We start from the raw sequence: 27,947 nt of genomic DNA on the forward strand, positions 1-27,947 counted from the left end.
ATTGGTGATCCTGAGGGTCTTTCTAACCTAAATGATTCTATGATTCAATGAACTGCTTAGAAGGAGAGCAGACAAGCATTTGGTCTCAATTTAGTCAGTAAAGCTGATTTTCCAGTTCTTCTGCATTGCTAGAGCAGCATATACCTATGAAAGCTTGTCAAAAGTTGTCAAGGTTTATATTTCTGATTTATAACTAAGAAGTGGATCTTTTGTGTTTTTCCAAAGGGACAAGAAAAGAGTTATGCCTCCCCTTTCTATTAACCTTAAATGGATGATTGAAGCCTCATGTTCTTATAAAACACAAGAAAAGACAAGCATTACAAAGACATTTTTGTCTGGCTGTGCTTTCTTTTACTGCAACCTTCCCTCACAAGAAGTCTTAAGCTGTTAGGAAGCTAATGTTAAGCTTAGCAAAGTGTTATGTATTTTCTTTTCTTAGAAAATATTTTGTAATTTTTATGTCTGATGGCTGTGGTACTATAACTATCTTCATTTGAAAGAAGAACAACCAGGACATCAGTCAGAGTTGAAAAAAATATTATCACTTCTCTGATAAAAGGGAGATAAGGCTAAATTGCAAGCATCCTTTTTAAGAGCTATCTTGGGGAGGGGTTTACCATTACACAGGGAGGCGTGTGTAGAAGCACCAGGAAATAGACCCCAAAATCTGGGATTTTTCTAGAACAAGATTTCTCACTGTATTTGGGTAGATAAGAAATCCTTTTGATTTTAAGCATAAGGCAAAAATAAGCCAGTTGTATTAAGGTGACTTTTTGTTTATGATTGATTTTATTCATGGATCTTTTTTTCTAAGATCAGCCATGGGAAAAAAAAATTGAGTCTGTCAGGTACCTAAATTTTTGAAGAACTGAGAGAAACAGATGGGAGTTTATAAAAAATGAGCTGTCTCTTTGTCATGTTTTGACACTGGCACAATGCCAGTGCCCCCATGAAAATGTGATTTTTACTTTGAATGCTGTGAAGTGGAATCTAGAATAGAGTAAAGCAGGTCTAAGCTTAATAACAGGAAAAAAACTTTATTAAACTACTACTACTAAAGAAAAGAGAAAACTAAAGAAGGGGGGAAAAAAATTACACAAAGATTAAATGAAAACTTTGCAAAACATTCCTCCCCCTACCACCCAACTTTAACAAACCACAGTGAGATACAATTTGGACCCTAATCAGGTTTCTACCCTCCAAGCAATCGATACTCAGTCCATCGAGGGAACAGAGTCTTTCTTGTGCTACAGACCCCCCCAAGAAACACAGCTCTACATTCTGTGTTTTCATGTCACACATGGCACTGCCCGGAGAAAAAGTTTGCCATGGTGACCCTTCTTTTTTCCATGTACAGTGCTCTCACTACTAATGTATGGATGGTCAGACTGCCTTTAGGATTTTTCCTTTCAAGGATGCCCTGCCAAGAGGGGAGAAAACAACAGTTCAGTTTTTTATTGTTTGGGACCACAGTCCCCCCCATTTTCCCCTGGGGCCGAGGGCTTAAGAACAGAGATTTTCTTTTCTTTTTTTTCTTTTCCAGGGCAAGGGGGCGCTACCATAAATCCCCTAACCTTTTCTCTGTTCACTCCAATTTTGTCTTTTTCTCAGCTGAAGCAGGTTTCTTGACTCACTGGCATTCTCTCAAAACACAGTCCCTCTTGACGGAGAAGATTTGGTTCAGGTTGTGGCTAACACGGAAAAGTCCAGCCAAAGCCACTCTTTGTCCCCTTCCCATCCAGAATTCTTCCTTCCAACATCCCATCCCAGGGTCTAAGGTGTTCCTCTTTCTCTCTTTCAAACTGAGGAGGGGAAAGGAAAATTTACAAAGCTTTTATTTTCTCAAGAAAGGGTTAAAAGTTCGAACTTCCAGGATGGCTCGATGCCCGGACATCTAGCAACTCCCACACAACTGGGCACTTTGCAGCAGCTCCCCCCGCTCCTCCTTCCTTGCGGCTTTCTTTCTCCCTCTCGGGAGAGGAACTCTGGGGGGGGAAATGGAGACATTTCAGATTTCTTTCACCCTTCCATCTGCAGGGGCCAGCCCGGTTCCAGTCCTTTCACCACCCTTGGGGCTTTCGGCCTACCTTTCTCAGGCCATGGGCTTCCCCTCCCCCACCCAGCTCGTGGCTGGGCGGGGGAAGGTCTGCACTGCACGCTGACCGGAACTAAAGAGAGCGAGTTCTCCTGGGAATTTTGCTTTCAACCCTTCTGTGTTCTCAGAGGCGTGTCTACTTTCAATTGGTCAATATTTAAATTGACCCCTTCCTTCCGGAAAAAATTATCTTTCCGTGTCAAACCACGACATTCTACCCTTCGCCTCTGAGAACACAGACTACAAAAAAATCATTATCAAAATTACATTCAACACATTCTACATAAAACAGAAACTTACACTAAATCTCTACCCCAATTCATCTCAAAACCCAACACATGCTTTGTTCTTATTCCTCCTGATCCTATTTCACAACATTCACCTTATCACCATTTTATCTTATTTTATCTTATCTGATCTTATCTTATCTTTTCCCGGTCAGGGAACCAAATGTCATGTTTTGACACTGGCACAATGCCAGTGCCCCCATGAAAATGTGATTTTTACTTTGAATGCTGTGAAGTGGAATCTAGAATAGAGTAAAGCAGGTCTAAGCTTAATAACAGGAAAAAAACTTTATTAAACTACTACTACTAAAGAAAAGAGAAAACTAAAGAAGGGGGGAAAAAAATTACACAAAGATTAAATGAAAACTTTGCAAAACATTCCTCCCCCTACCACCCAACTTTAACAAACCACAGTGAGATACAATTTGGACCCTAATCAGGTTTCTACCCTCCAAGCAATCGATACTCAGTCCATCGAGGGAACAGAGTCTTTCTTGTGCTACAGACCCCCCCAAGAAACACAGCTCTACATTCTGTGTTTTCATGTCACACATGGCACTGCCCGGAGAAAAAGTTTGCCATGGTGACCCTTCTTTTTTCCATGCACAGTGCTCTCACTACTAATGTATGGATGGTCAGACTGCCTTTAGGATTTTTCCTTTCAAGGATGCCCTGCCAAGAGGGGAGAAAACAACAGTTCAGTTTTTTATTGTTTGGGACCACAGTCCCCCCCATTTTCCCCTGGGGCCGAGGGCTTAAGAACAGAGATTTTCTTTTCTTTTTTTTCTTTTCCAGGGCAAGGGGGCGCTACCATAAATCCCCTAACCTTTTCTCTGTTCACTCCAATTTTGTCTTTTTCTCAGCTGAAGCAGGTTTCTTGACTCACTGGCATTCTCTCAAAACACAGTCCCTCTTGACGGAGAAGATTTGGTTCAGGTTGTGGCTAACACGGAAAAGTCCAGCCAAAAGCCACTCTTTGTCCCCTTCCCATCCAGAATTCTTCCTTCCAACATCCCATCCCAGGGTCTAAGGTGTTCCTCTTTCTCTCTTTCAAACTGAGGAGGGGAAAGGAAAATTTACAAAGCTTTTATTTTCTCAAGAAAGGGTTAAAAGTTCGAACTTCCAGGATGGCTCGATGCCCGGACATCTAGCAACTCCCACACAACTGGGCACTTTGCAGCAGCTCCCCCCGCTCCTCCTTCCTTGCGGCTTTCTTTCTCCCTCTCGGGAGAGGAACTCTGGGGGGGGAAATGGAGACATTTCAGATTTCTTTCACCCTTCCATCTGCAGGGGCCAGCCCAGTTTCAGTCCTTTCACTACTCTTGGGGCTTTCGGCCTACCTTTCTCAGGCCATGGGCTTCCCCTCCCCCACCCAGCTCGTGGCTGGGCGAGGGAAGGTCTGCACTGCACGCTGACCGGAACTAAAGAGAGCGAGTTCTCCTGAGAATTTTGCTTTCAACCCTTCTGTGTTCTCAGAGGCGTGTCTACTTTCAATTGGTCAATATTTAAATTGACCCCTTCCTTCCGGAAAAAATTATCTTTCCGTGTCAAACCACGACACTCTTCCAGAATAGTGAGCTGTGAACTGAGTATGACAAGAAAGAGGAAAGTTACAGAAAATGATCACACACATGTAGATGCACACCTGAGCAATGTAGTTTGCTAAAGCTCAGGATTGATTCCTTTCCTAAAGGCATAGGGAGACCAGAAAGCAGGAGAATTCACAAATGTCATTTACTTATTTATAAACTACTGACATGCTCTGAAGGCATCTTATCTTTACAATAAATTAACTTTTTTTTCACTTCTAATAACAATCATAAAAACTTTTTTGCCATTTCTGGTAAATAAGAAAACTACTACTTCATAATTAATGTAATACTTTTCTTATTGATGCATGCTTTTCAGTCTCTAGGATTTGACTCCAAATATTAACACAGAGGTAGCATTAATCCTTTGCAAATAGTGTAATCAGCATGTGATGGAAGTCACTTGCTGTGAAACTATGCAATTGGTGTGATTCTAAGTGCCATATCAAGTCCCACAGACTGCAGGTTAGTGACTACAACACCTTAGTGACTGAAACTCTGAACCTAGGTAGGAGAGATGGAATCTGTGTAAAGCCAAAAATTATCAAGCTGCTGGCACATAAAATTTAAAAACTTACAAGGAACCTGTCCTCATTTAAAGAGTGGATAGAAAGTGAAACTCTGTGTCAGTAAATATATGGGGGGGGAGAAAAGGAAACAGTAACTGAGTATGTGTACATTGACTGTTTCCGTAGTCTCAGGGCATTCAGAAAAGAGATGGAATTGTGGACAGCTTTCAGCTCAGCGCTCAGCCTATGAGAGAAAGGCACATGTGAGGCTAGGAGTTATAAAGAAAAAACCTGAAGGCAGGAAACACCATTGTACCAAGCAATCATGTATGCATAACTTGAAAGCTTCATGTTCTGCAAATAGCTACTGAAAGGATACATTTAAAGAATATATCTTAAATGGCATGGGTGATCTAGCCAAGATAAAGAGAAGACTTCCAGGGTTGACCAGAGGTAGGGAGATCCACTTCTACACTGGAAGGCCTTGTATTGCTGGGGATGCTGAAAGAATTCAAGGAAATTCCACCTGAAGGTACCAGGCCTGCCTTCTGAACACAGCTCTGTGTGGGTCTCACAAGAGATTCACACCACCAAGGCTGTTTTATCTGCCTACCAGGATGGACCACCTCAGGCTCTATAGGCTAAGGACAAGGACAGGTTTTAGATATTTATAGCATGAGGATGAAGCCTTTAGCTAAAGCATCTCAAAAGCATTGCTGGCCAGAAGCTCAATAAAAGTCTTTTCCCAGTATGCCTCCTAGCAGATCTGAAGCCTCTTTTATTGACTTATTTTGGATGCAGTAGAGTGAACAATTTGCCTTGTACAACATGGCAATTTAGGTTGAGAAAGGGAAAAAAGAGAGGCCTGTAAATGCTTTTAAAGATAATTTCACACATATGACAAAAACAGGCTACTATACCTGAGCAATTCTACAGTGGAGACCCAATTCAATTGACAAATTCATTTTTCCTCAGAGAAAGAGATAGGCATTTTGTTCTTACCCAGAATTTAAGAAGACTAAAAATTTATTTTGATTTTAAATAATTTGATGATTGAGAGAGTTATTTTTTTAAAAAACATTCAGTTGGATCTTTTCTGAAATCATGCTTTTTGTTCTATCTCTCTTCATTATGGCTGATACCAATATGGGTGAGAGATGGGAAAGTATGAGGCTTCTCCATCTGCCCCCTTCAACTTTTGAGTAGCTATTTGGCTTTGCAGTACAAGGATTTTTCCTTGTTTTTTTTACTTTTTCCCCCTTCTCTTTGCTGACAAGTTAAAAAAAATCTTCAACTAGAGAGTGCTTTTGCATGAATTACATGAAAACTTCTTTACTGAAAAGTTTGGAAAACTTTTCCTCCTACACATTTTGTTATGTATGGTTCTGTGCTGTTGAGCCAAAAATACATCAGTCTCGTATAATACAAATCTTTCTTGCTTTTCTAGGCAGGTTTCAAAATGTAGATATTTTCCTTGCTTCCAAATTCTGGCTCTGCTAATTAGTTTTGTGTTTTGTTAATTTTTTTTCCCCTCAATTTGTATGCATTCAATTGACTTTAATTAAACCTCTTTGACAGACGGCTTCTTCCTTTAGTCCCATAATTTCTTTTTTCTTAATCCTGACACATCACAAAAAGTCTGCTTTCATTTACTCTGGCATCAATTCACTGTAATTCCACCAGAGTGACTGGAATTACTTTGAATTTACTGCTTTATAAGCAAGAACAAAATTTGTCCCCATGAGTGACAATTACAGACATCTGAGTGGAGGTAAAAAGCACAAACCTTTCCAAAATAATGTTCAGTCTTTACTCTTAATGGGTTTCATGTCACCAAGGAATATGTCACGCGGTCTTGCCAGTGGCCATGTGGTGGGAAAAAAGAATCCAAACACATTAATGCAAGAATTGGTTATTACTAATGAACAAGCTTACAAATTAGCATATTCTGACATGATGGAAGCCTCATACAAGTCAGATTCTCTGTTTTTAAAAACTACAAGGAATTTTTTTTTTTTTCTTTCTGTGTTTCTTTCTGTGAAGTGAGAGAGAGAGCAGGATCACCTCAAGGATATTTTCAGTGATTACTTCTAGACATTCTTCCCTCTGGTCTGAAACAGTAGAGAGTACATTTATCTTATCTGTGAAATCAAATGTTGCAATTACTTGCTTCTGAGTTGTGTGAAGGTATTTGGCAATTAAAACTTTACAGTGGTTTTTATTTGCCCTTCAGGAGAGGAGAGTTTTGTTTCTTTGCTGCAAAAGATTAAGCAAAAGAAAAAGTGTGCATAATATTTACATTTCTACCAATGTCTGAAATGTCAGTAGTTCAGGTCCCAAAGCTTAAAGTGTTATTTCCTGATCTTTAAAGCAGTCTCACTTCTGTTCTGCAGAAAAATGGAAAGGAAGAGGAAGAGCAGGATCGCACTTTGAGTCAGCACGCAGACGGAGTAGAGCTGTCCTTTATCATATCTCTGGACATCTACAAAGAAGAGAGAAGAACAAATTAAAAATTAATAATGTAGGTGAAATTCTTTTCTTCCCCTATACCCACCCCAGAAAAAAAAAAACCAACCTTTGCACTAACTTTAAAAAAAAATTGAAAGTGCTATAAAAGGTCAGGGAGTACTCGAGATGTATCCTGATCACAATTTTACAGCAACAAGGATTAGAATGCTTCTCACTGAAGCATATTTCTGCCTGCTGTGGGGTTTGTTACCATAGAGCAAGATAGTGCATTTAATCATACTGTAAACAAACAATTAATGCCATGAAAGCCACATTATAAAATTTCTCGGAATTTTAGTTCCAATTTACCTTGTCGTCATCACAATTATTTTATCTCAATTATTACTATTTGCCTATTTGCAAAAAAAAAAAAAAAAAAAAAAAAAAAAAAAAAAAAAAGAGAGACTCAAGGTTTTCCTCTAGCTGAAACTCTTAATCCTGTTATGCTCCATAGGTCACACTTCATTTAGGCAAGTTTGCATGTAAATTTCTCCAACTTTATGCTGTGATATTAATCTTTTAATTTCCTAATTGAAGTAGTAATGTTTCTGTCTTCAAATTAATTCTGTATTCCCCCAGTAACTATAAATAATGAGTAACTTCACAAAACATGCTGTGAATGTTGCTAACACTAAATCAAACCATAGACAAACCAACAATATAGCACAGAATGACTTCTAAAGAAATGTTAATGAGAAAAAATAGCTCTCCTGCTTTGTGCAGTACAAATTAAAAGAGGAATAGACTTGCTATATATTGAGGGCATGAAAATACACACCTGGCATATATGTCATAGGGCATTCAACCACTTCCATTGAATTTAAATGCTTAAAAAAAAATTAAATGTTGAAACAATATTTTTTTTTTTAAGTTACAAGTCTTTCATGTTGAAGATGCATAATAATTTAAAAAACCCTAAAAAATATGGGTCTTCCAGGGATATTTTCATTGCATAGTAATATGAAAATATTTTTTAGGAACATGACTCTTAAATAGTGTTTGATGCCTTACCTGTACTCTCAAAATGCTAGTGCAGATGTTATTTTACCATGTTAAAAGGGTTATACTGGTTTAACAGGGTAAAGTAATATACTGAGACTAATTTACTAGCTTAATACATGGAATTTTGGAGCTTTGGATTGGAATTAACATGAGGAATACTTTTTTTTCCATGATTAAAAAATGGGCTGACTCTAAGAACAGTGAGAATTCAGCTGCTTAAATTCATGAATAAGAACCAAGAATAGAGAAGACAATGACATCAGTATTTCAAAGGAAGCACAAAGAGAAAGGCTGTGACAGACAAGGCAAATGTAGTTAAGTCTATGGTTATGCAGGTTTTGTCTTTTTAATTTCATAGTGAATAACTCCAAGATCAGAAGTGCTCTTAGCTTGCTGAATGCACTATATTGTTTTGGGAGGCTCTTTGTTACTGGAACAGCATCAACCAGAACATTAACAGTGAGCAAGAGTTTTGTTAGTAAATAATGCAAGATGGGTCACATCCCACATGCTGCTTTTGGGGGAGGGTAGGTGTTTTTTCTTAAAGCTATGATAGGTGAAAACTAAGAATTTCTATAGCTTGACACTGAAATCTTGGTTACATAAAACAGTGGTAAGACACAGATTCAAGACAAAGCTAGTCTAGTGAGAAAGGTCTGGAGCCATATCATGGTAGATAAGTATTTTGACTTAGATCAGGAGTGCAATTTTAAAGAAAAACAAAAAGGTATTCCTACTAATTCTGCTTTCATTCATGTGAACTGGATTCCTGCAGATAAAATAAACCAGGAGAGGTGTTCCAAGTACTGGAGCTGTTCAGTCCATAGGACCAGGCTAGAGATAGTCTGAAAGAACCTTCTCACAACTCTGTGTATAGGATGTTTTTCTTCAATACCAGTTACTTCTTTCTATATGTTCCTATTTACAGTACTATGTCTTTGTGTATACAAAGATCTCACCTATCTGTCCAGTAGAATAATATTGCTTTGCAGTGAGAATTAGTTCAAAAGAGGAAGAAAATGTTTGCCAGATGCAGTCCCCTCTTCCTCCATTTAATCTGTAACTTATTAGTCTTCTTCCTGCCTCAATTTTCACAAAATTTATTCCATGAACATCTGTATAAATGAATGTGAGGTCTAGGTTAGAAAGAAAAAGTAACATTTTTTTTTGCCTACATATGTTATTATGTGGGGTTTTTTTTACAAAAACATCAATCACCTAAAGGCTGTGTTGCAAGAAATGCATCTGTGTAACCAAATTATTATTTTGTCTCATTTTCTTTCTCTCTTTTTCAGAATGTTTTCGTAGATAAACCAGCATTTCCAGAATACAAAGTTTCAGATGCAAAAAAATCCAAATTCATATTGCTGCATTTTAGCACTTTTAAAGCTGGCTGGGACTGGCTTATTTTACTGGCAACGTTTTATGTTGCTGTGACTGTACCTTACAATGTTTCCTTTATTGGCCATGATGAACTGTCTACAACTCGAAGCACAACTGTCAGTGACATTGCAGTGGAAATTCTCTTTATCATCGGTAAGATTTGTTTGGGAGTTGTTTGGGATCTCTTTTCTGACATTTAGGATTTTCAGAAAATGAATAATATTGTAGAAAAGGAAATAATTATCCCTTTAATGACTTTAAAGAAAATCAATTTTAGCTGTATGGCATATTTTATCTGATCACTTTTTTTATTTTTTTTTTTTTTTTACTTTAATTTTTTTTGGGTATTTCTGCTGTTATTCTAAAGGGACTTTTGTTTTCATGGAAGATTGAAGCCCATTGTTTCACTTGTTTCACCCTTGGGATTCCTCAAACCTTCCCAATATAGGGATGTGCCCTGGAATTGCTACAGATTTTTCACAATCTATGGGGTTATTTTTCTATTTCACACTTAGAAGAGTCATGGACCACAAGCTAAACATTTTTTTCTTAAAAAACAATATAAGATTTAAACTTGCCAAAAAATTTAAAAATTTAAGCCAAGTTGGGTATGTCCTTCTTGAACATGAAAAGGGTTCGGATGGGTTTTGAGAGAAAAAGTGTCTTGGTTTGAAAAGACAGGTGTCTGCTAAGGAAGGGCAGGTGCCTCTCTTGAAATAAAAGTTGTAAACCCCCTCCCTCCAAATTATAATTTTGAAATTAAGGGGCTCCCAGGTAAAGATATGAGAGTAGGAATAACAGTTCTTTATTAGGAAAAATGAAAGGAAAAATAAAAATTAAAATGCAGTAATGCAAAACAACACTGACAGAGTCAGAATACCACCTGGCGCCCTGTTGGCCAGGGTGTTGGTAGCAGTCTCATTAAATGGTGGCTGCAGCCCTCCTGGAGTGTCAGGTGTGGTTCTGTTGCAGCAGTGATCCTGCAGAAGGGTGTAGTTTTCCTCTGAAGGTTCCATGGTGGATTAAAAGGGCCTGGTCTTCCTCTGGGAATACAGTGGAAAAGGCTGCTCTGGTGTTCAAAATCTCAGATTATATCCAGGAAGGAATGCTTGGCTCCTCCCTCTGGGCAGAGCTTCTCATAGTGGGATGATGTAGTTTTATCAGTCATGCAGTGAGATTCAATGACCCATCAATAGAAGATATCTCCTTGGAGGGAGGATTGGTTGTGGAAGAGATCAAAAAAAACCCTGCCTCATCTGGTTCTAACAGATAGCAATAGAATACATACCCCTGGCCACATCTTGCATTTGCAACCTAAGACAGAAAGATAATAAAAAAAAAAACCCAATAAAATAATTTTCAGGTTTGAAACTTCTTACCACTTTAATCTTCCTTATTTTTTTTATGAAAAAATACAGCTTAGCTCAAACATTAAAAGCAATGTTACAATCTTCTCTAGAAGAACTGAAGAAAATTGAAACACCATAAACACTTATAAATAATTCAGAAGATTTTCTTATAAAAATTTTGAAAATTTTACTCCTCTTCTCTGTCAGCTTTATTGTAGACAGTAAGACTGGTAGGTGATATGGCTGATGGAAGAATCAAATCTTATGATGAATAACTATTTGTATGTTCCTTTGGTCATTGTTTTGTCATTAGACCGAAGGTCTACATTTCCATTTTACCCTCACTATTTGATCTTGGTGGACTCTTTCACATTAATCCAAACAATTCACATTTAAAGATTCTCAAGCACTGCAGTAAGAAACTTGCATTCTGCAATGCAGATCATCAAGGATCATGCTGTGTCTTGCTTAAAAAAAGTGAGGTTATGACTCTAGTCAGTCATAAATTAATGCTATATTAAGAATATTAAATCAAATAAACCCACTTGATGTACCTGAGTGACTTTGTAAAAAGGGTAGACTCAAGGTTACAGTAGGTTGATAATGGTGCAAATAACTGGTTTGTGTTATAAATGTGTTCATTTGAATATAAGGACAAGAGAGTATAATCTGTATCTAACTGTTTTATCTGCTGTAGTATTAATTTGAAACAAGAAATAATGCGGCCTGAGGCACGGGGTTCTGTCTGACCCCCGGCTGCTGCTGCTGTGGGTGTCCCATTATAGTGCTGGGCTGCTTGGCTCAGCCTGTCTGCATCTCTCAGGCTAGCTCCCAGCCACAGGCAAGTTAGCAAGCACCTCTGGAGTGATTTCAGCTCCGGTAAATTCAGCTCTGAGTGATTTCAGCTCTGTGCTCGCCAGTTCCTCAGCAGATGCATAGGGATAGAGAGAGGAGAAGTCTGTATGCGGTTCCACAGCGGTGCCCTTTAATTTTAGCTCCTGTGAAGGTGGCAGTGACAGCTCTTCTGCAAAGCTGGGCAGAGATGGGGGTTGATATAGGGTACAGGGGTGTTGGAAATTGTCCAATGGCCAGGGTTGAGGAGAATATGACCTACAACCTTACAGAGATAACAAGGGTCCTAATGCGGAAGAGGGGCTTCTTTGGTGCAGTCATCATGACTGGGCATTTCTTATCTTAGGCGAGTGACCACCAGGGAAGCCTTGCAGGGCCTCTGACTGTTACAAAGAAAGATGGTGAACTGTTCAGTGTTGCTTTTCTAGTTACATATTTTGCTGGAAATATGGAATCTTTATATCAGTAAGTCAAAAGCAGATCTCTATGATCAATGGAATGGCTGAGTAAGAAAAATAAAGCAAAGAAGATTTTCTGTAAATTTTACTTTATATTTTCTAGTAAGATTTTTAGGTCTGTAGTCCAGGAAATGACACTATGGCTGTAGCTCAATGCACTCAATGAAATGCTCATGGAGCACTAGAAGAGACTTTGACCAATCATGTTACTGGTAACCACAAACAGTGTGCTGTAGAATACCAATATTCCTCCCCCAGTTTGAATAATATCTCAATTTTCCCCAGAATATTTTTTTTTTCCAGAGTTATTATCTGATTTAAATCTCCAGCTCTGAGGAAAGGTTTATGGAGTATTTTCAGGAAATTTTCATACTGCATTTAAATCCCTGCAGTGAATTTAAAGAAAATAATGTGTTTATCATCATCTCTCCAGGGTCCCTTGTCTGTTAAAATGTTGAATTAATGTGTCTCAGAACATGTATAACTATATTGAAAGTAGTAAGATTGACAACATAACTTAAATTTAAGCATAAGTTTCTGGGCATTTGTTGCACTGTGGCTCTGACAAGCATATCTTTGATGGATGATCTAAGTGCTCTGAGAAAAGTCAATGAGAAATGTTGAGAGAAATTCTTTGTATGATGCCACTGCCTCAGAAATACAGTGAAGAGATATGTCTGACATAGGATCATCAGTTTTATTACAGCTTTGTAGCCATGGATTGAATGAATAAGGTCTATCTACTTTGATTTTATTCATATTTCTGAGAACATGGAGCAATATTCCTCTTATGAACATTATTTGCATAAACAGTCATTTAAACTTGACAAGGTCTTTGTTTTTAGCTGTGTTATCCAAGTCTGACTATATGGTGTGACTCTAGGATGGTTCTATGGATGGCCTGGGGACCCTTGCGGGTCCATTGCACCTCAGCTTAATGAGTGACATTGTGATGTGTGTTAACAAATGCTTAAGAATTATAAAAATACATATGGAAGTGTTCTTCTGACTTGGGGTGCTTACAAGTAAGAGCATTGATATGAATTAAGTTATTTATGAGAAACGCATCTAGCTAGAGGTTTAACTGCTTTAGCCTTTAAAGTTCTCTAAAACACAGGCAGGAGATAAGCAATAATAACAGCCCATTTTGTGACATCTTCAGGGAAAAGGATGAAGGGAGGACATAATTAGGTTTTCTCATATGAAACTAAATTTTTCACTTGATGTTTCTTGTGATAACTTCTGTGATGTTGCATTTGAATGTACTTCCATTATTTTTTCCTTTGTTATGTGTGCAAACCTTCTCTAACATCCCTCTGTAAATAAATCTTTTGCTTCCTCTCATCAAAGATAGTTCGTCTAGTTTTAGTTTTGTTTTTTTAAAAATTATTGAACATCTTGATTGAAGAAAACAATAATATCTGAAAAATTATCAGTACTTTATTGTCTACTCACACGATTATTTGAATAGGAGGCCTTCAACAGGAATTGAGATCAGTGCAATGGTTTAGTGAAAATACGCACAGGCTTTCTGGGTAATGGTAATATATTATTTGCTGAATAAGATCAAAAGGGTCTGAGTATTTAGTATCTAAGGTGGCCAGGAACAACTAGAGAGAGAAGAGCTCAATTTTCTATTTGTGGATCATTTAGTTTTTAGTGGAAGACAAATACTGGATACTAATTATGGCTATAAAATTATACTTTTTATGAACAGACTGGAGAGTTATTTTAAGTGATTTCCTGCAGTATAGTCCTTTGCCACCTGTGGGGGAAAAAACCCATTCCCATCCCTTCCTCCACTCTGCACACACACACTGGCATCTGAAGACTTGATCTGTGGTTTACACTTTCAAGAGAAAAAATAGATCTCAATTTACACTGAGATCTCTTTCTCTTTGGATGTATATTTCTCTCTCTCCCATTAAATATTATTTAACACAATGTTTTATGAGCAATTTAATTTTTTAAAGCAGTATGTTTAACAGTGCTAAAGCTCTGATTTGTGTGGCATGACACTGTAGACTAAGGGGACTTGTGTGGCCATTGCTATCAATCACAAATGTAAATGACTCAAAACCTTTCAAAAACTGTTTTAAATCATATGAAGTCCTTGAACCTCACACATTTAATATGTAGAGATGTAAAACTATGGTATAAACCTTGTAGTAATTAATATAATCATTCATGACTTACACAGTAATTCAAGTATATATATTGTACTGAAAATACCATATGTTGAATGAAATTTGTTGGCATAAGATGAGGAAGTATTAAATGCTATAAATTTTATTAGATTTCTTTAAAATGGAAGACTTGTTTTATTTTTTCTTTCATCTTCCTATTCATTATTATAATGATGATCATTTCCTATCTTTCCAAGTGCAGAGAAGTAAATTTAAAACAATTTCTCTGTCTGGGGGACCTCACATCTAAGAAAACTTTTGTATTTTCAAAGGAAATGGCAGTGTCTTGAAATTTTGAAGGTGTGGTTTCAGATTGTAATAATCTAGAATTCAGGAAAGGACCAAGGGAGTGGTTTGAAATTATCTCTGGGAATTTATTTCTAAGCAACAAATGATCTCATCTGTGAATGCACATGAGCAGAGTATGTGCACAGGTAGAGTTACATTGTTGATACAACTAATGTTTGTAAGAGAAGTTCATAAGAAAGTGTTCATGCTCTATGGATTACCTAGCAATGTGAAAAAACAGTGCAAAATATTTATGATGAAAAGCAGTAGTGAGTTTCCTAAAGATATCAAACTCAAACTCTATTTCCTCAAAATATCAAACTCAGGTGGGCAAGACCACTATAATGTTAAAAATTATTCCAGTAACCTTCCTTGGATATTTGTAAGGAGAAGAGATGTTGTCTGCACACAAAATGCTGTTTCGAAGCACAGAAACATCAGCCTCAAACTAAAGGAGAAAAGTGTAAGCCACAAGTGATTATTTCATGGAGGTATTTCTGTATCTGCAGGTAGATGCAGATAAGTGTTATGGTAATGGAGGCACCCTGAAAATTTTACTTATATTGCTTCTACTAACTCCTCTTTATTAGAACTACAATCACAAAAGTATTTTTCATTTACTATCCCATAATAGTACAGTGGTAATACAGTATTGTATTTTTCAATAAAACCTAGAGGTAATCTAATCTAGGCAATTTCCATGGAAATTACATAATGCTTAGTAGATTACCACACTTTTTGTGAATTAATATGTTGTCTTTTCTACCCTTATTTTGGTATGATTTATGGCTATTATCCATATGAATTGCTGCCAAACTGCACTGGGTAAGTTCTGAAAAAGATAGTTCAGGTTTTCCCTTGGAACTGGTCAAAAATTGGAAATGAATGAAGCAGTTATGCCACTGCCCACTGAATATTTTACTGATTTGATCTTTGCTTTGTTTCCTGCAACATTTGCGTGAATTAAAATCTGTTAATTAAATACTCAACACCTATGTCTTCTTCACATAGGTTGAATTTAGTGAAAAGCTACATCATATGATTGATGCTTCTCCACTTTTTGGAATTACTTCTTTCTGCCATATTTCTGCAGGTTCTATTAAGAAAATTGTCCAAGTAGAAATTTTCACACTTCTGCAGTCATACCTACTAGCTTCTTTTCAAAGCAGAGCTAAAAGTTCATTTTTCAGAAATATTTCCAGTTCCTTGCTTTTCTTTCAAGACTCCAAAGTCTTTCTTTGTAGAAAAGTCAATAAAATATATTTTAGTTATTCAGTATGTTCTGGGATTGAGTCTGTTTTCAAAAGATACAGCATCATTTATGAGAAAAAAGTCTTTACACTTTAGTGTGCTATTATAATGGTCATGATATATGATGGTTTTCTGGTGTGTCAGCTACTATGGGACTGAGATTACCTAATAGCAGTTAGGCATCCTCATAGTCAAAGAAAGCAACTGAAAAGGGCAAACCCCAAAGGCTAAAAATCAAAGAAGCAGGTAAAAGAAATACCCCCCCTGTCTTGCCATTGGGGTGCTGGTCATTCATGCCTACAGCAGCTACAGTATGGAGTTTGATAGAACATATTGTGTTAGTGCATCATCACTGACCATGTCCTTCTGGAGGGAGTGACTTTTTATTATAAAAATACACTCAGAAGACGCCTTCAGATTTGTTTTTTTATATATACGAATGGGTAATTTATCCAAGAAAAAACAGTATTTCCACTTGGATGCAACTTCAATATTACATTACTTTCTACTGTAAGAACAAATAGTAAGGAAGAGCAAATCAGACTGTCAGCTACAGATGGATTTTGGGAGTCAGTTCTGCTATGATCCATCACACCCAAAAATGGATTTTCTTCTATTAAAATCACTTAAAATGTTGTTTATTTGACAAACTTGAATGAATCAAGGCTGAAAACATACATCATGGCACTGCCCTAGGACAGGGGCCGTGCCACTCTTCATGTACTGTGCAGTGACAAGCAACTTGGTGTCAAATGGTAAATAAACTCTTCTCCCTGGAGAAGTTTACCTGGTAAAACAGCTCAGTGTATTCAAACGTGACTTTAGCTGCAAAATCTCTGAATTATAGTTACTGCATGCTAGCAAAAATCTCTTATTCAGAAGTCTATCATGTTCCATAACATCTTGTGAACTGGGGTAAAGATTTCAAGGATTTGTAGCTTTTAACCATTTCTGCTGTCCATCTGAACTCTAGACATCCAGCTAAAGCCACAAAACTTCTAAAGAAGAGCTTCTTTCAATTGAGGTGTAATGTGGCTCTAAAATGTGTTTTCCAAACTCTGTGACTGCCTGCACAAACTAAATGTGGTTGTTTGCACAATATTCTGAAGTGCTAGTGACCAGGAGAAAATGGTATTTGGGGTTGTACCCAAAGGAAAATAAGAGGGAGAGGTATATTTGATAGCCATATTTTATATTTTTAAATGTATGGTTTCTTAAGGGCTAATTCTAATCCATTTCCATAATTTTCTTGAATGATAATTATTCTCAATGAGATTTTTTTTCTGTTTAAGCAGTGGAAGAGAACAAATTTTCTTACTTAACAAAACACCATCTTGATAGTACAATGATGGGTATTGATATACCATTTTAGATATCAAGTTCATTAGGATCTAGACATCATATCTTGGGATAATTAATTTCTTTAAGTTCCAGCAGCATATAATTTGGTCCATCTTTTTCCTTCTTATTGTTTCCTACATCAATGCAATATACCTGAGACTTTAGTTATATGTAGTTTTGTATGTTCTTTCAGTTCTCAAAGATTCTGACAAGAGCTAGAAATTTTTACCATCTAGTTGAGTCTTAAATAGAAGATGTAATATTTAACCTGTGTATAAAGACACTATATTTGGGTAAAGAAGGTTTTCCTGAAGGACCTCAACTCTTCTTCAAAGATCTTAAAGAATCCATAACTCTACATACTTATGGCTCGTAAACCACATATTTCTATATTTGGAGGGTTTTTTCATCAACCTGCAGAAATGACATCTCTTTAAGTGTTTGGCTTTTAAATTGTTGTTACCTCCTGAATCTTATTTTGGGCACACTGGCTTTTAATGTAACATCTGATATGACACAACTTTGCTTTGCTGCTTCATTCCAAAATTAGATAAGAAGTATGTATTGAATACATCTGGATTTTCTGTGAGATTACTATTAGCTTCTCTTGTAATGACATGAACCTATTTATCATTATCCTTACTATTTACAAACGAATTCAAGTTTCCTATTAGTGTTTCTTTCCTAAAACTGTAATTTTCCTTCATCATGGGCACTAGTGATTTCTTTCTCTTTCTCAAACAGACCTAGGTTTTCATTACAATTTTTCTATAGTTTATATCGGTTTTTACTTAATATCTGTTCACGGTTTGATATAACTTTCTAAAAAAGAAGAAAAAAATACTGTTCCTCCACCAGCTGCAATAGGCTTTTATTAAAACATAATTTTGATTATATTATTTATGTAGTATGTGTTTTATTATTTTTAATATATTTATTGCATGAAATTCATACATTTTAGTACTTAGTTTATTGGTGCTTGACCTCTGTGGTACCATTTTTTTTTTTTTTGGTTGCAAGCTTTATTTGATTTCATAATGGCTCAAATATGATCCAAAATGGTATAAGATGTGCATTACTTTCTTTTCCTACATAAACCCAATTCCATCTCCCTCACCTGATCATGTCAGCCTCTGAAAGAAAATCATCAAGTTAATTGTGTGTATAAATGTTTGGAAAGAAGATGCTGAATTGAAAAATCACACTTCCATTTGAATAAATTCTTCCTAGGCAATTCACTAGGAACCTCTATGTTTATCTCAGGAGTAGAATGAAAAATAAGACTGTATATAGGGACAGATAAATTGCTATTCAAACAATATGGCAGTAATATTTCCTGGAAACTTTCCTAAAAGCTCTCTGGCCAGATTCTAATATCATTATCCTTGTATCATTAAATAAAATTTGCTAAAACAATCAGATAGATGAAAGAGCCTGGACTTTGGGGTAAATATTACTAGCTAAGGACAGTCAATGTAAAATCACATAAAGGAAAAAAATACAAGACATTAAAGATGAGTCAGTCATGCCATCAAGAAGAGGGAGATAATGTAGAAAACTGTCTTCTCTGAATATCAGTGGGTTTAACATACCTAAGCCATCTAGTTCTCAAGCACAGGTTTGAATGACTGAAGTCTAATAAAACATCATTTCTTATATGTATGCCACTTGCCCTAAAGGCATCGGGTTTTTTAATTTCTTTTAGTTTCCAGTGAAAGACAATTAAACTGAGGTATATTACATGGCCTTTTCTAAAATTTAAGACTGTGTTATGAGCAGTTATTGAATCATCTGCCTAATCCTGAAATGTTATTCTGTTATAACTTTATCATACGTTTAATCCCAGCAGGATTTATTTTTTAAACAATCAAGCCTAAAGAGAGAAAAAAAATATTGTCACAGGGAAATAATCTGCTTCAAGTAAAATAATACTGTTTATGAGTAGAGTGGCTCAGCTGGCCTCCAGGTAGTGATTTTTTTTTTTAACAGGGATTAGAAATTGAGATTACACAAAACACATATTGCACTTTTAAAATTTTACAAAGGGAAAACATCTTAATGATTAATAGGTTAGTTTGATGACTACCAGCTTGTGGCTTTTGTTCCTTTTATATCATTTAGGAGATAAATCTGCATTGTGCCCTAAGTAGAACCTCCATTTTTTTAATATAATTTTTTCCCTTTTTTGAACACTCATTTGAATTGGTGTCTTCATACTATTCACTGCATGAATGTGTCTGTGTGTGAATGTGTCACATAGTAGAAATCTAGGAAGAGGCAATGTGGCCAAGGATGTAGCACATCATACAGAGCTTTAACCCAAGAGAGGTCACCAGTTTCCAAACCTTATGAGCTTGCTTAGATTTCCCAGCTCTTTTATGCCCAGCTGTGAAATAAGTTGCCTTTTCTTAGGAATTGAGCATTGCTAGGGCATGGATTTCACACTGGAAGCTTGTGATAAAGCAAATAGTCACCAATAGGTGAGTAAAAGCCATTAGAACACTCAAATAATGGAAGTAATTGTTTAGATCTTTCCAGTTATATCATGTTATTGGCTAGAGGTATTTGGAATGGTAATATCACAGACTCACATAGACATGATAATAACAAACTTGGAAGACATTCCAGGACCATTATTCCAGGTAATAATGGTCCCTGTGTTCTGGTGTTTATTCCTGTGAATACTGTGTAAGAGCTTAATGGAAGCAAATTATATAAATAAATTAGGAACTGCAACTTTATATAGATTACAATTTTAAATTCATTTCATAGCTGAAAAAGCTAAGGTTTGTTTTATAAAAATGCATTTTCTATAATCTTTCAGTGTATCTTTGCATGAGTTTTAGAGATATCATATCTATTACAAAATTTTCTTTAAGGGATGTGTGTCCACCAGTAGTGGAAATAACAGACTGAGGGAATCCATGCAGATGGAGCTAATTAGCTGTGGGATCCAACCAGGTGAAAAATCACAGTCATGGTTTCACAAATTCACTGTTTATTATCTCTGCATGCATCTTAAGGACTTAGTGCCTAAAGGGGCTTCTGGTCTGTGTTGTCTTGGGTTGGCAGGGAAAGGTGATCAGAGAGAAGAAGGACTCAGAGGAACAGGACTCAAAAAAGCAGAAAGTAATTGCATCAGCAGGGAGCTGTGAACAGAGGGTGTGTGGAGCAGAAGCCCATTTTCCTACACAGTGTGAAAGGGTGACATCTTTCTTAGTTCCAAGCCTCTTGAAATTGGAGATTTTGGGTTCCCCCTGTTGGGTGCTTTCGGGTCAACTTTATCTTTGTGTTCAACAGACAAAAAACCCCCTCACAGCTTGGAAGGCTGACACTTTTCTCAAGGTTCACACACAGCAGTGTGTGCAGAAATGAGTGGGGAAGGAGGAGATCATGGCTGGTTTAAGACACATCGGTGTTTGTTAGCACAATGTGTGTCTGTGTTAAACACAGTATAAGTCTTGTGGAAAAGGCCATGTAGTTAAACATTATTTAAGGACCTTTCTTTAAGTCAATAGGAAAGTCTAGATTTTATATTGAGCTTTAATTTGCTTGAATCCTGGGCTTTTGAAATTTGAACTGAAATTAAATTATGTAACAAAATAAGAACTCAAATTTTTCCTAATAAACACATTTCACACTTCTTTCCCTCTCTACATCAAGAAATATATGGTACTTTAGATATGTGTGTGCTGTGCTTCAAGACAGGTGTAATGTCTAAGCAGTTTGATATTTTCTGCTGTTCTTCCTGCTTTAGTTTTAAGCAAATTTGTAATGATATTTCTCATGTCAGAGACATTATTTAAATGCTCTATTCTGCTTTCCTGAGCCCATGACATGTGTGGCTCACAAGACCAGTTAAAGTGATCCTTTCCTAGCGCCCATTAAAAAAATTGCAACAAAATAAATTCAGACTTTTTTCTTTAGTAATAGTCTTTGTTTATAATGTTTGCTGAGAGCTGCTAAAGCAGAAGAGAGATTGCAGTCTTTGTCCCAGCCTGAAATATTCAAACACGGCTTTAAATATGAAGTTCACACAGGCTGAAGTTTTTGTTAGAGCATACTTAAAGATAGTATATTCAAACGTATCTCTTGTAAAAAAAAATAATCCACTAATTATCCAAATATATTTGGGTCACTTAATATATGATTTAAGAATCAGCTGAGAGATTAAACCACCTTCTTGCCTGGTTTATAGGCATAAACTTATAACTGTTGTCCTTTATGTTGTAGGAAATAATTAAAACTCACCTCATCTCAGAGCATTTAGAACAAACTCAGCACTAGAGAAAACCATTAGTTTTGAAGCTCTCAAGTTATCTAGAATCTCCAAAGCTTTACATTATTGATGCTTGTGTTGAATTTCAGATTGTTCTTTTGTCATCAGTTTGTAGAAACTACTGTACAATAAGATTAACAATTTCTAAAATATTAAATAGTGCATTCATATTTACTATTTTTGCATTAGTAAAGATATTATTAGTGATAAGAAAACATTTATTCAAAAAAGGAAAAAGTAAATCTTTTTTTAACAGAAATCGCCAGAAAACTGTGGAAGATATTATTCCTAGAAATAATACAATCTCTCAGATTAAATGATCATTTCTAAACTTGTGTTAAAGATTTAGTTGTGCTCTTAGAAGTTTTTTGCCTCAGGAGTTCTTTTCTTGTGTTTTCCCTTACAGGTTTCTCAGTAAGTAGTTTAGCACAGCAGTTAAGCTGTAAATAAGATTGCCCAGATGAAGAAACTGTTTACACCCGAGTATAGCTCAGAAAGTTGTTAAGAAAAATAAGATGGATCACACTTACTTCCCACCTTCTGGACTTTTATCTAATAATCTGGATGCAGAAACAAGCACTTAGCAGCATTTCCTTTTTTTTTTTTTTTTTTTTTTTTTTGAGATAGCTATTATCTGGGGCTGTTGCCTTAAATTGCTTTGATAGGATGGCAGAAAAGAGTGCAGAGCAGAAAAACCTCTAATCTCTTCAATCTTGAGAAGTGAATTGCATATGCACATCAATAAGCCTTCGGTGTACTGGATGTACTTACATTTAAAGCAAGAATTTATCTCCTTTTCTATTAAAGCTTTAGTTGTTTCCCAGACGCTAATGGGTAATAAATAAGAAAATACTTTTTCTAACTTTGATAACTATACTTTTGAGTTTGTGACACAAATGACAATTAGCAGTTTCAACATACTAGTGATGCAAATATTTTTATCTTTCTTATCTCTATGAAACAAATCTTCACAATGGTGTTCTGTATGTGTCTGATGCTGCCATATTGATCTGGAAATGTGGCTAGTAACCAACTGTCTCTATAAAGCACCTGTGGAGTCAAACTCACTGCCTTGCTCATGAACCATGTGAAATTATGCTATATTCTCATCTTATTTGTATTATTGAAAATTTCATAACATATTTGTAGCTTTAAGAATGCAGGGACAGCTGAGACTACTTCATGAGGTAATCTGAAATGATTATATCTCTGATTTTCCTTATATGTTGTATTCATTTTGAGGAGCTGGTTGAAGGAAAGCATTAGTTCATAAACTGTGAACTAACCTGCAAGACCTCAGTCCATGAACCAGATACCTGCCCTTGTGTGTCTTTACGGTTTTGCACTAAATCCTAAAAAAATTGCAGAATCACCACTGTGCCAAAAAAATGGAGAAATTCCCCAAAGATTTCATTAGTTTAGGAGACTTGACTGCACTGGGTCAAAGGGTGGGAGTGGCCAAGGTCAAACTGTTAGAAATACTATAGGTTTATTACTAGCAAAGTACAGGTTAACTAGTATGACAAATGTTCATACCTGGCTGTCTAGCTTCCAGCTACAGAAGAGAGCATAAAATTTTTCTGCTAGTAAAACCTGGCAAATTATTATTTTTCAGACTCATAACATGAAGACTTGCAAAATTTATCCTAAATGAATCTTTTCTGATACCCCAAAGGAATGACCCAGGATGATTTTCTCTGTGTGCTGAGCCTCTCTCTTCTCTTTGTCCCCAGTGGGGAGGAAAAAGATTTTTTCCTGTCTTCTTACATATTATGGTTAGCAGGCTTGAAGAAAAGGTCATGCTTTATGCAGTCTTAGTGTAGCCTACCTAAAGAACTTCTAGGGAGAAATGCAAATCAATCTCTTTTTTTTTTCCCCTAAAGTTATCTTGCTGTAAAACACCAGTCTTAATGGCTGGCTGCACTCTATTCTGACACTGTTAAAGTTGCACAAGTAGTTCTCACTAATGTTAGTAGAAACGGGGTGCATAGCTTGAGGACAGATTATAGTCTTGGTCTTGTAGGACATGAAAATAATTGTTGTCAAGACCTGAGTTTTTCTTCAAGTGCAAATGTGTTTTGGCAAGACACGTCAAAATTACATCTCATACTGAAAGACACTCATCCTGGAATGTTAGATGGGAACAAAGTACACAAGTCACCAAGCAATTCATATCACATTTATGATCTCCACCATAGCCCAAAAAACCTTTTGTTCAAGTGTGCTCAGCATTTTTCAGTTGATAAAAAAAATGGTTATCCTTGAGGATGACATTTGTCATCTGTGCTAAGTAGTTATCACTAAAAGAGCTTAAATCACACATTTAAGTAAAATAATGAATGATTTTTTAATTTCAAAATAATGTAACTAAATTTTATGGACAAAAATAATACCCTTTTTTTCATTTAGAAAAATACCAATATTTGTACCATTTAAAGATCAGTGTGTGTGGATGTTGGTTTTTAATTCAGTGAGTGATAAATGTGTGAGTGATAAACTCTTTTAAGTCAGTGAGTGATAAATGTTTTAGACATTTTGTTTACTCCTTGAAAACAATAATGCATTCATTGAATTAGCTCTGTGTATGTGCATCTCTTACTACTATGCTTTTTTGTTTCTGTATTAGAATATTCACCTGGTATTTATGATGCAGAAGAAAACCAATCAGTATTATTCTGAATTCCTGGTGTTGTGCCCAGGAATTAAGAAATCACGGTCTCTGATTCTGTTCATTCTTTGTCAAGCAGATATTATTTTAAATTTCCGAACAACATATGTCAGCAAGTCTGGCCAAGTGATATTTGAAGCAAGATCTATTTGTATCCACTACGTGACTACATGGTTTATCATTGACTTAATTGCTGCACTTCCTTTTGATCTTCTTTATGCTTTCAACGTCACTGTGGTAAGTAATAACCTCTCCTCTTAATTGTTCTCTTTTTTTCAAGAGGGGTTTGTTTATATGGGGGTTTTTTTCCCCAGATCTGGAGACTGAACCTAAATTAACTAAAATACCTAGGTGTCTTTTACAGCTTTGTGGTGTATTTTCATCCTGGATGTACCAATTTTTTAATTGAATTATCTTTGCTTTGTAAAAATGCATCTATGTTAGCTTCTTGTTTAATTACTTTACTCAAATACAGTTTGCTATTAATTTTGTTCTCTTATGGGGCATAAATTCAGTCCTTAATTTTTCAAGAGTGATACATTTTTACTGTGGTAAAGTAAATCATTGTTATGATCAGCATGTTTATTTAGCCAGGAATCCTTTTTGTCTTTACTTGTGGGAATTTTCATGCAAAAATTACAGCCTGACCACTAATTTTTTGTATGTTCTAACATGTATTGCTTACAATTATAATTTACTGTGACTTTGGTTCCAACTCATCTTTTTTTTTCTTTTTTAGGAATATAATGACAAAAAGCTTAATCTGCTTTGAAAATATTGCTCTAAAAATGTTTGTTCTAAAATAAGGTGATGTCACAGTCATGATGGATTACATTTGCCTTGGCTTACTTATGCTAAGACAAAGGTTTTTATTCTGCTAGCCCTATTGGATTTTGTAGTGTAAGGATCCACAAAGTAAAATTGCAATAAGCAGCCAAGCAAACAATCCCCCCCCCGCCTAAAAAATGCAAAAACCTCCTAGTCCTCTGAATTGAAAAGTTTAGTTTTCGAAAAAAAGTGTCAGCAGAGGTTTCTTAATTTTGTGAATTTTTGCCATAAAAGACTAAGGCTTTCAGCTGTCCACTTTCTAATTCCCAGAATTTTGATCTTTCATTAACAGATGCACTCAATCTCAATTTCATTACAAGTGAGTTACAAACAAGTACAGAAATGACAGGATAAACACATATCAGGAAAAAAATTAACCATAGAAAAACACTAGTCAGGAAGGGTCGCATATAAGGCACCATGTTTCATTTTGTAATTTAATATCAGTTCCTTCAATGAACTCCCTTTTCATGTCATTTATTACATAAAGAACCATCAATCTAATACTAGTGCAGATGCTTTTTAGAACCTGATTGTTAGTTGCACATTGTTCACTGTTTCTTTATAAAAGCTGGGTAATCTATTTAAATATGTTACTATCTCAGTTTATCCCTTACACTCAAACCAAACAGCCAGTATAGTGCTATTGGTTTAATTTCTATTAATTTCATTAAATTGGCTGTGTTTACTTTCTGTCAAAAAAAAAAAAAATTAAAAACCTGAAAACAAATTTTTGTCCCCACTGGAAGGGACTGATAAGATTTCCATATTTAATTGTGGAAAAGAAAGTACTATCCAATGATTATTTTTACGGTTAAAATGTCACATTATTAAAAATACTGCCATAATATGATTAATACACATCTCCTGTTGTACTTTTAAACTTTTTCCCTCAAAAAGACCTCTGTATGATTCCTTGATGGGAACACAGTGCCTTACTGTATCATATCTCTTGTCGTGACAAGACTTGGCAACTGTTAATATAAACCTCAAGATAACAATGACTTGTCAGCTGTCTCAAGAATGGGGGGAGGTGTTAATCACACGACACTGTTTTCAGACTTCATGATTTAATAAGCCATTTCCTCATGTCTATTCTCAGATTTTCACTTCATCGACTTTCAGATGTTGCCTCAACAGAACGGTGAGAAGGGGCATCAAGGACCATCTCAGCCCTTTGCTCCTCAGGCCCCGGCACAAAGGCCAAACCTTTAGGGATGCTCTAAATTCTGCAAGCCATAGGTACAGTGCCATACATACCTATGTATGTATGGCACATATATGTCATACCCCAGCTGGAAGTTGATGGAGCCAGAGTGCATGTAAATGCTGTGGAGTCGTTTGCTGGTTTTGTACATATTTTGAAAGAAACAAAAGTTAAACTGTATGAGTTGGCTCTACTGCCTTTACACCTTACCTGGATTCTGCCCTAGCATTAAAATCAGGGGCTCTTTGGAGATCTGAGACCACAGGCACATTCCTGCCTATCCTCAGTGCATGCCAAAACCCCAGCTCCTTCCATCCTTGTGTTCATCTGACATAAAGGTTCCCTTAATTTGGGACAATATGGTTTTAAAAGTTGCCATAAAACCCAGGCCATTAAACACTAGTTATAATGATTGAATTGCTCCTTTCTGAGTAGCTATTGATGGTTATAGAGCACAAGTATCATCATTTCAGAAAAAGCAAACAACCAGGTGGAAGAAAAAATATTAAAAATCTCTTCCACTAGTCATTTCTTAAAATGTATCCTGTTTCTTCATTAATTCGTTTTTTATGTAGGAGATGATTTGTCCAAGCAGAGAATTTAATTGCTGGTTTGTAGCAACTTTATTTTTTGTCAGTATTTCTCAGGACTATGCTGATTGAGTTTGTGTTAGTCTCAGATAAAATTCAGTCCCTGTCCTTTTGACAGAAAAAGGTTAACCCAGCTAGTCTAAAATGATTAACAAAATGGAAATTTTTGATGATTTTATATCTGTGGGCAAAGGAAAATCTATGCAGGCACAAGTATGAGTGCTGACACCTTATTTTGTCTTCCTAAATTTGTGACATAGAAAAAGAAGCTGCCTGATGGCATTTTAGATCTTCCAATGACATATTGGGCACAATACCAGAAGAGCATTTGGCATGACTAATGAGAAAATTCAGTGCAATAATACATGATTAACTACATCTGTGTTCAATTTTATGAAGAAATTATTTTGAAATTCGGGAGTTCTTAGGCCTTGAAATGAAACCTGCTTCCACATTAAAAAGAATATTTATGATATATGATTCACTGTTTTTATATTTGTAGCTTAACAAAAATGGTCCGAATTTAGGCAAGACTGATAACTGGCAGGGCACACAGAGAATTATAACAGTCATTTTGCAATTTCTTATTTGTAGGAATATTTAAATAAAAACTATTTCACCAAAGCTATCATTATTTAATTGTGATGTTTTAGAACACAGACTCTCATGGGAAGATGAAGGCTCCAAGGTGTAGGCCATAGTACATATACAATAATTATATACAAAATCATTATACAAATGTTTGTATGCTACTGCTACACCTTAGTCAGTCATTAATAGGAACCCATTTATGTTATAAATGCAACAGAACCATGTTTGGTTCAAACAAGCTGATGAGAGAGAAGAAAAGGAGACTTTGTGAAATTAATTTCCACTGAAACAGAGGCAGTTGGTACAATTTCATGGCGATTAAAGAATAACTATAAATTAAAGTTATATGACTGTAGTAATATAAACATGGCAATTACTTCAAATATTTTGCAGCCTTCTGTCCTAGATTTGCACTTATTCTTGGGTTTAAGGCCACAGACAAAACTAATTCTCTGGCACTGTAGATGGAGAATGACATAGAAATGAAATGCAAGAAATGACCTTGTAAATGTTTGTGTGCTCAAATATCAGATCTTATTTTAGCAATGTATTTTGGAAAATGCCATATTTTTGTTGATTTTCTTTTTTTTTCCCTTTTGTGTACATGAAAAAAAATGTAAAGGTTCTTGAGAAGAAAAACCCACACTAAATAATGAGCTGCAAATATTGCCCTTTGAAGAGGCTCA

The 27,947-nt window shown here is 36.0% G+C and overlaps 1 protein-coding gene and 1 long non-coding RNA gene across 3 annotated transcripts in view; one reads left to right on the forward strand and one right to left on the reverse strand.

Annotated features, from left to right (window-relative positions):
- KCNH8 (potassium voltage-gated channel subfamily H member 8) overlaps positions 1 to 27,947 on the forward strand; it is a 186,575-nt gene that overhangs the window by 88,325 nt on the left and 70,303 nt on the right. For both annotated transcript variants that reach the window (XM_085568971.1, XM_021538123.4), the window contains exons 4-6: positions 6,874 to 7,001; positions 9,286 to 9,526; positions 24,125 to 24,282. In XM_085568971.1, the coding sequence (XP_085425097.1) occupies positions 6,874 to 7,001; positions 9,286 to 9,526; positions 24,125 to 24,282 (527 nt within the window). The remainder of the gene's footprint in view (positions 1 to 6,873; positions 7,002 to 9,285; positions 9,527 to 24,124; positions 24,283 to 27,947) is intronic.
- Positions 1,022 to 6,879, reverse strand: LOC146768192 (uncharacterized). Its single transcript, XR_014951958.1, has 2 exons — positions 3,209 to 6,879; positions 1,022 to 1,985 (listed from the first exon to the last, which is right to left on the reverse strand). It is a non-coding gene; the product is annotated as an uncharacterized LOC146768192 (long non-coding RNA).

This window comes from Lonchura striata, chromosome 2 (genome assembly GCF_050655825.1).
Source record: "Lonchura striata isolate lonStrDom1 chromosome 2, ASM5065582v1, whole genome shotgun sequence".
Classification (NCBI taxonomy): domain Eukaryota; kingdom Metazoa; phylum Chordata; class Aves; order Passeriformes; family Estrildidae; genus Lonchura; species Lonchura striata.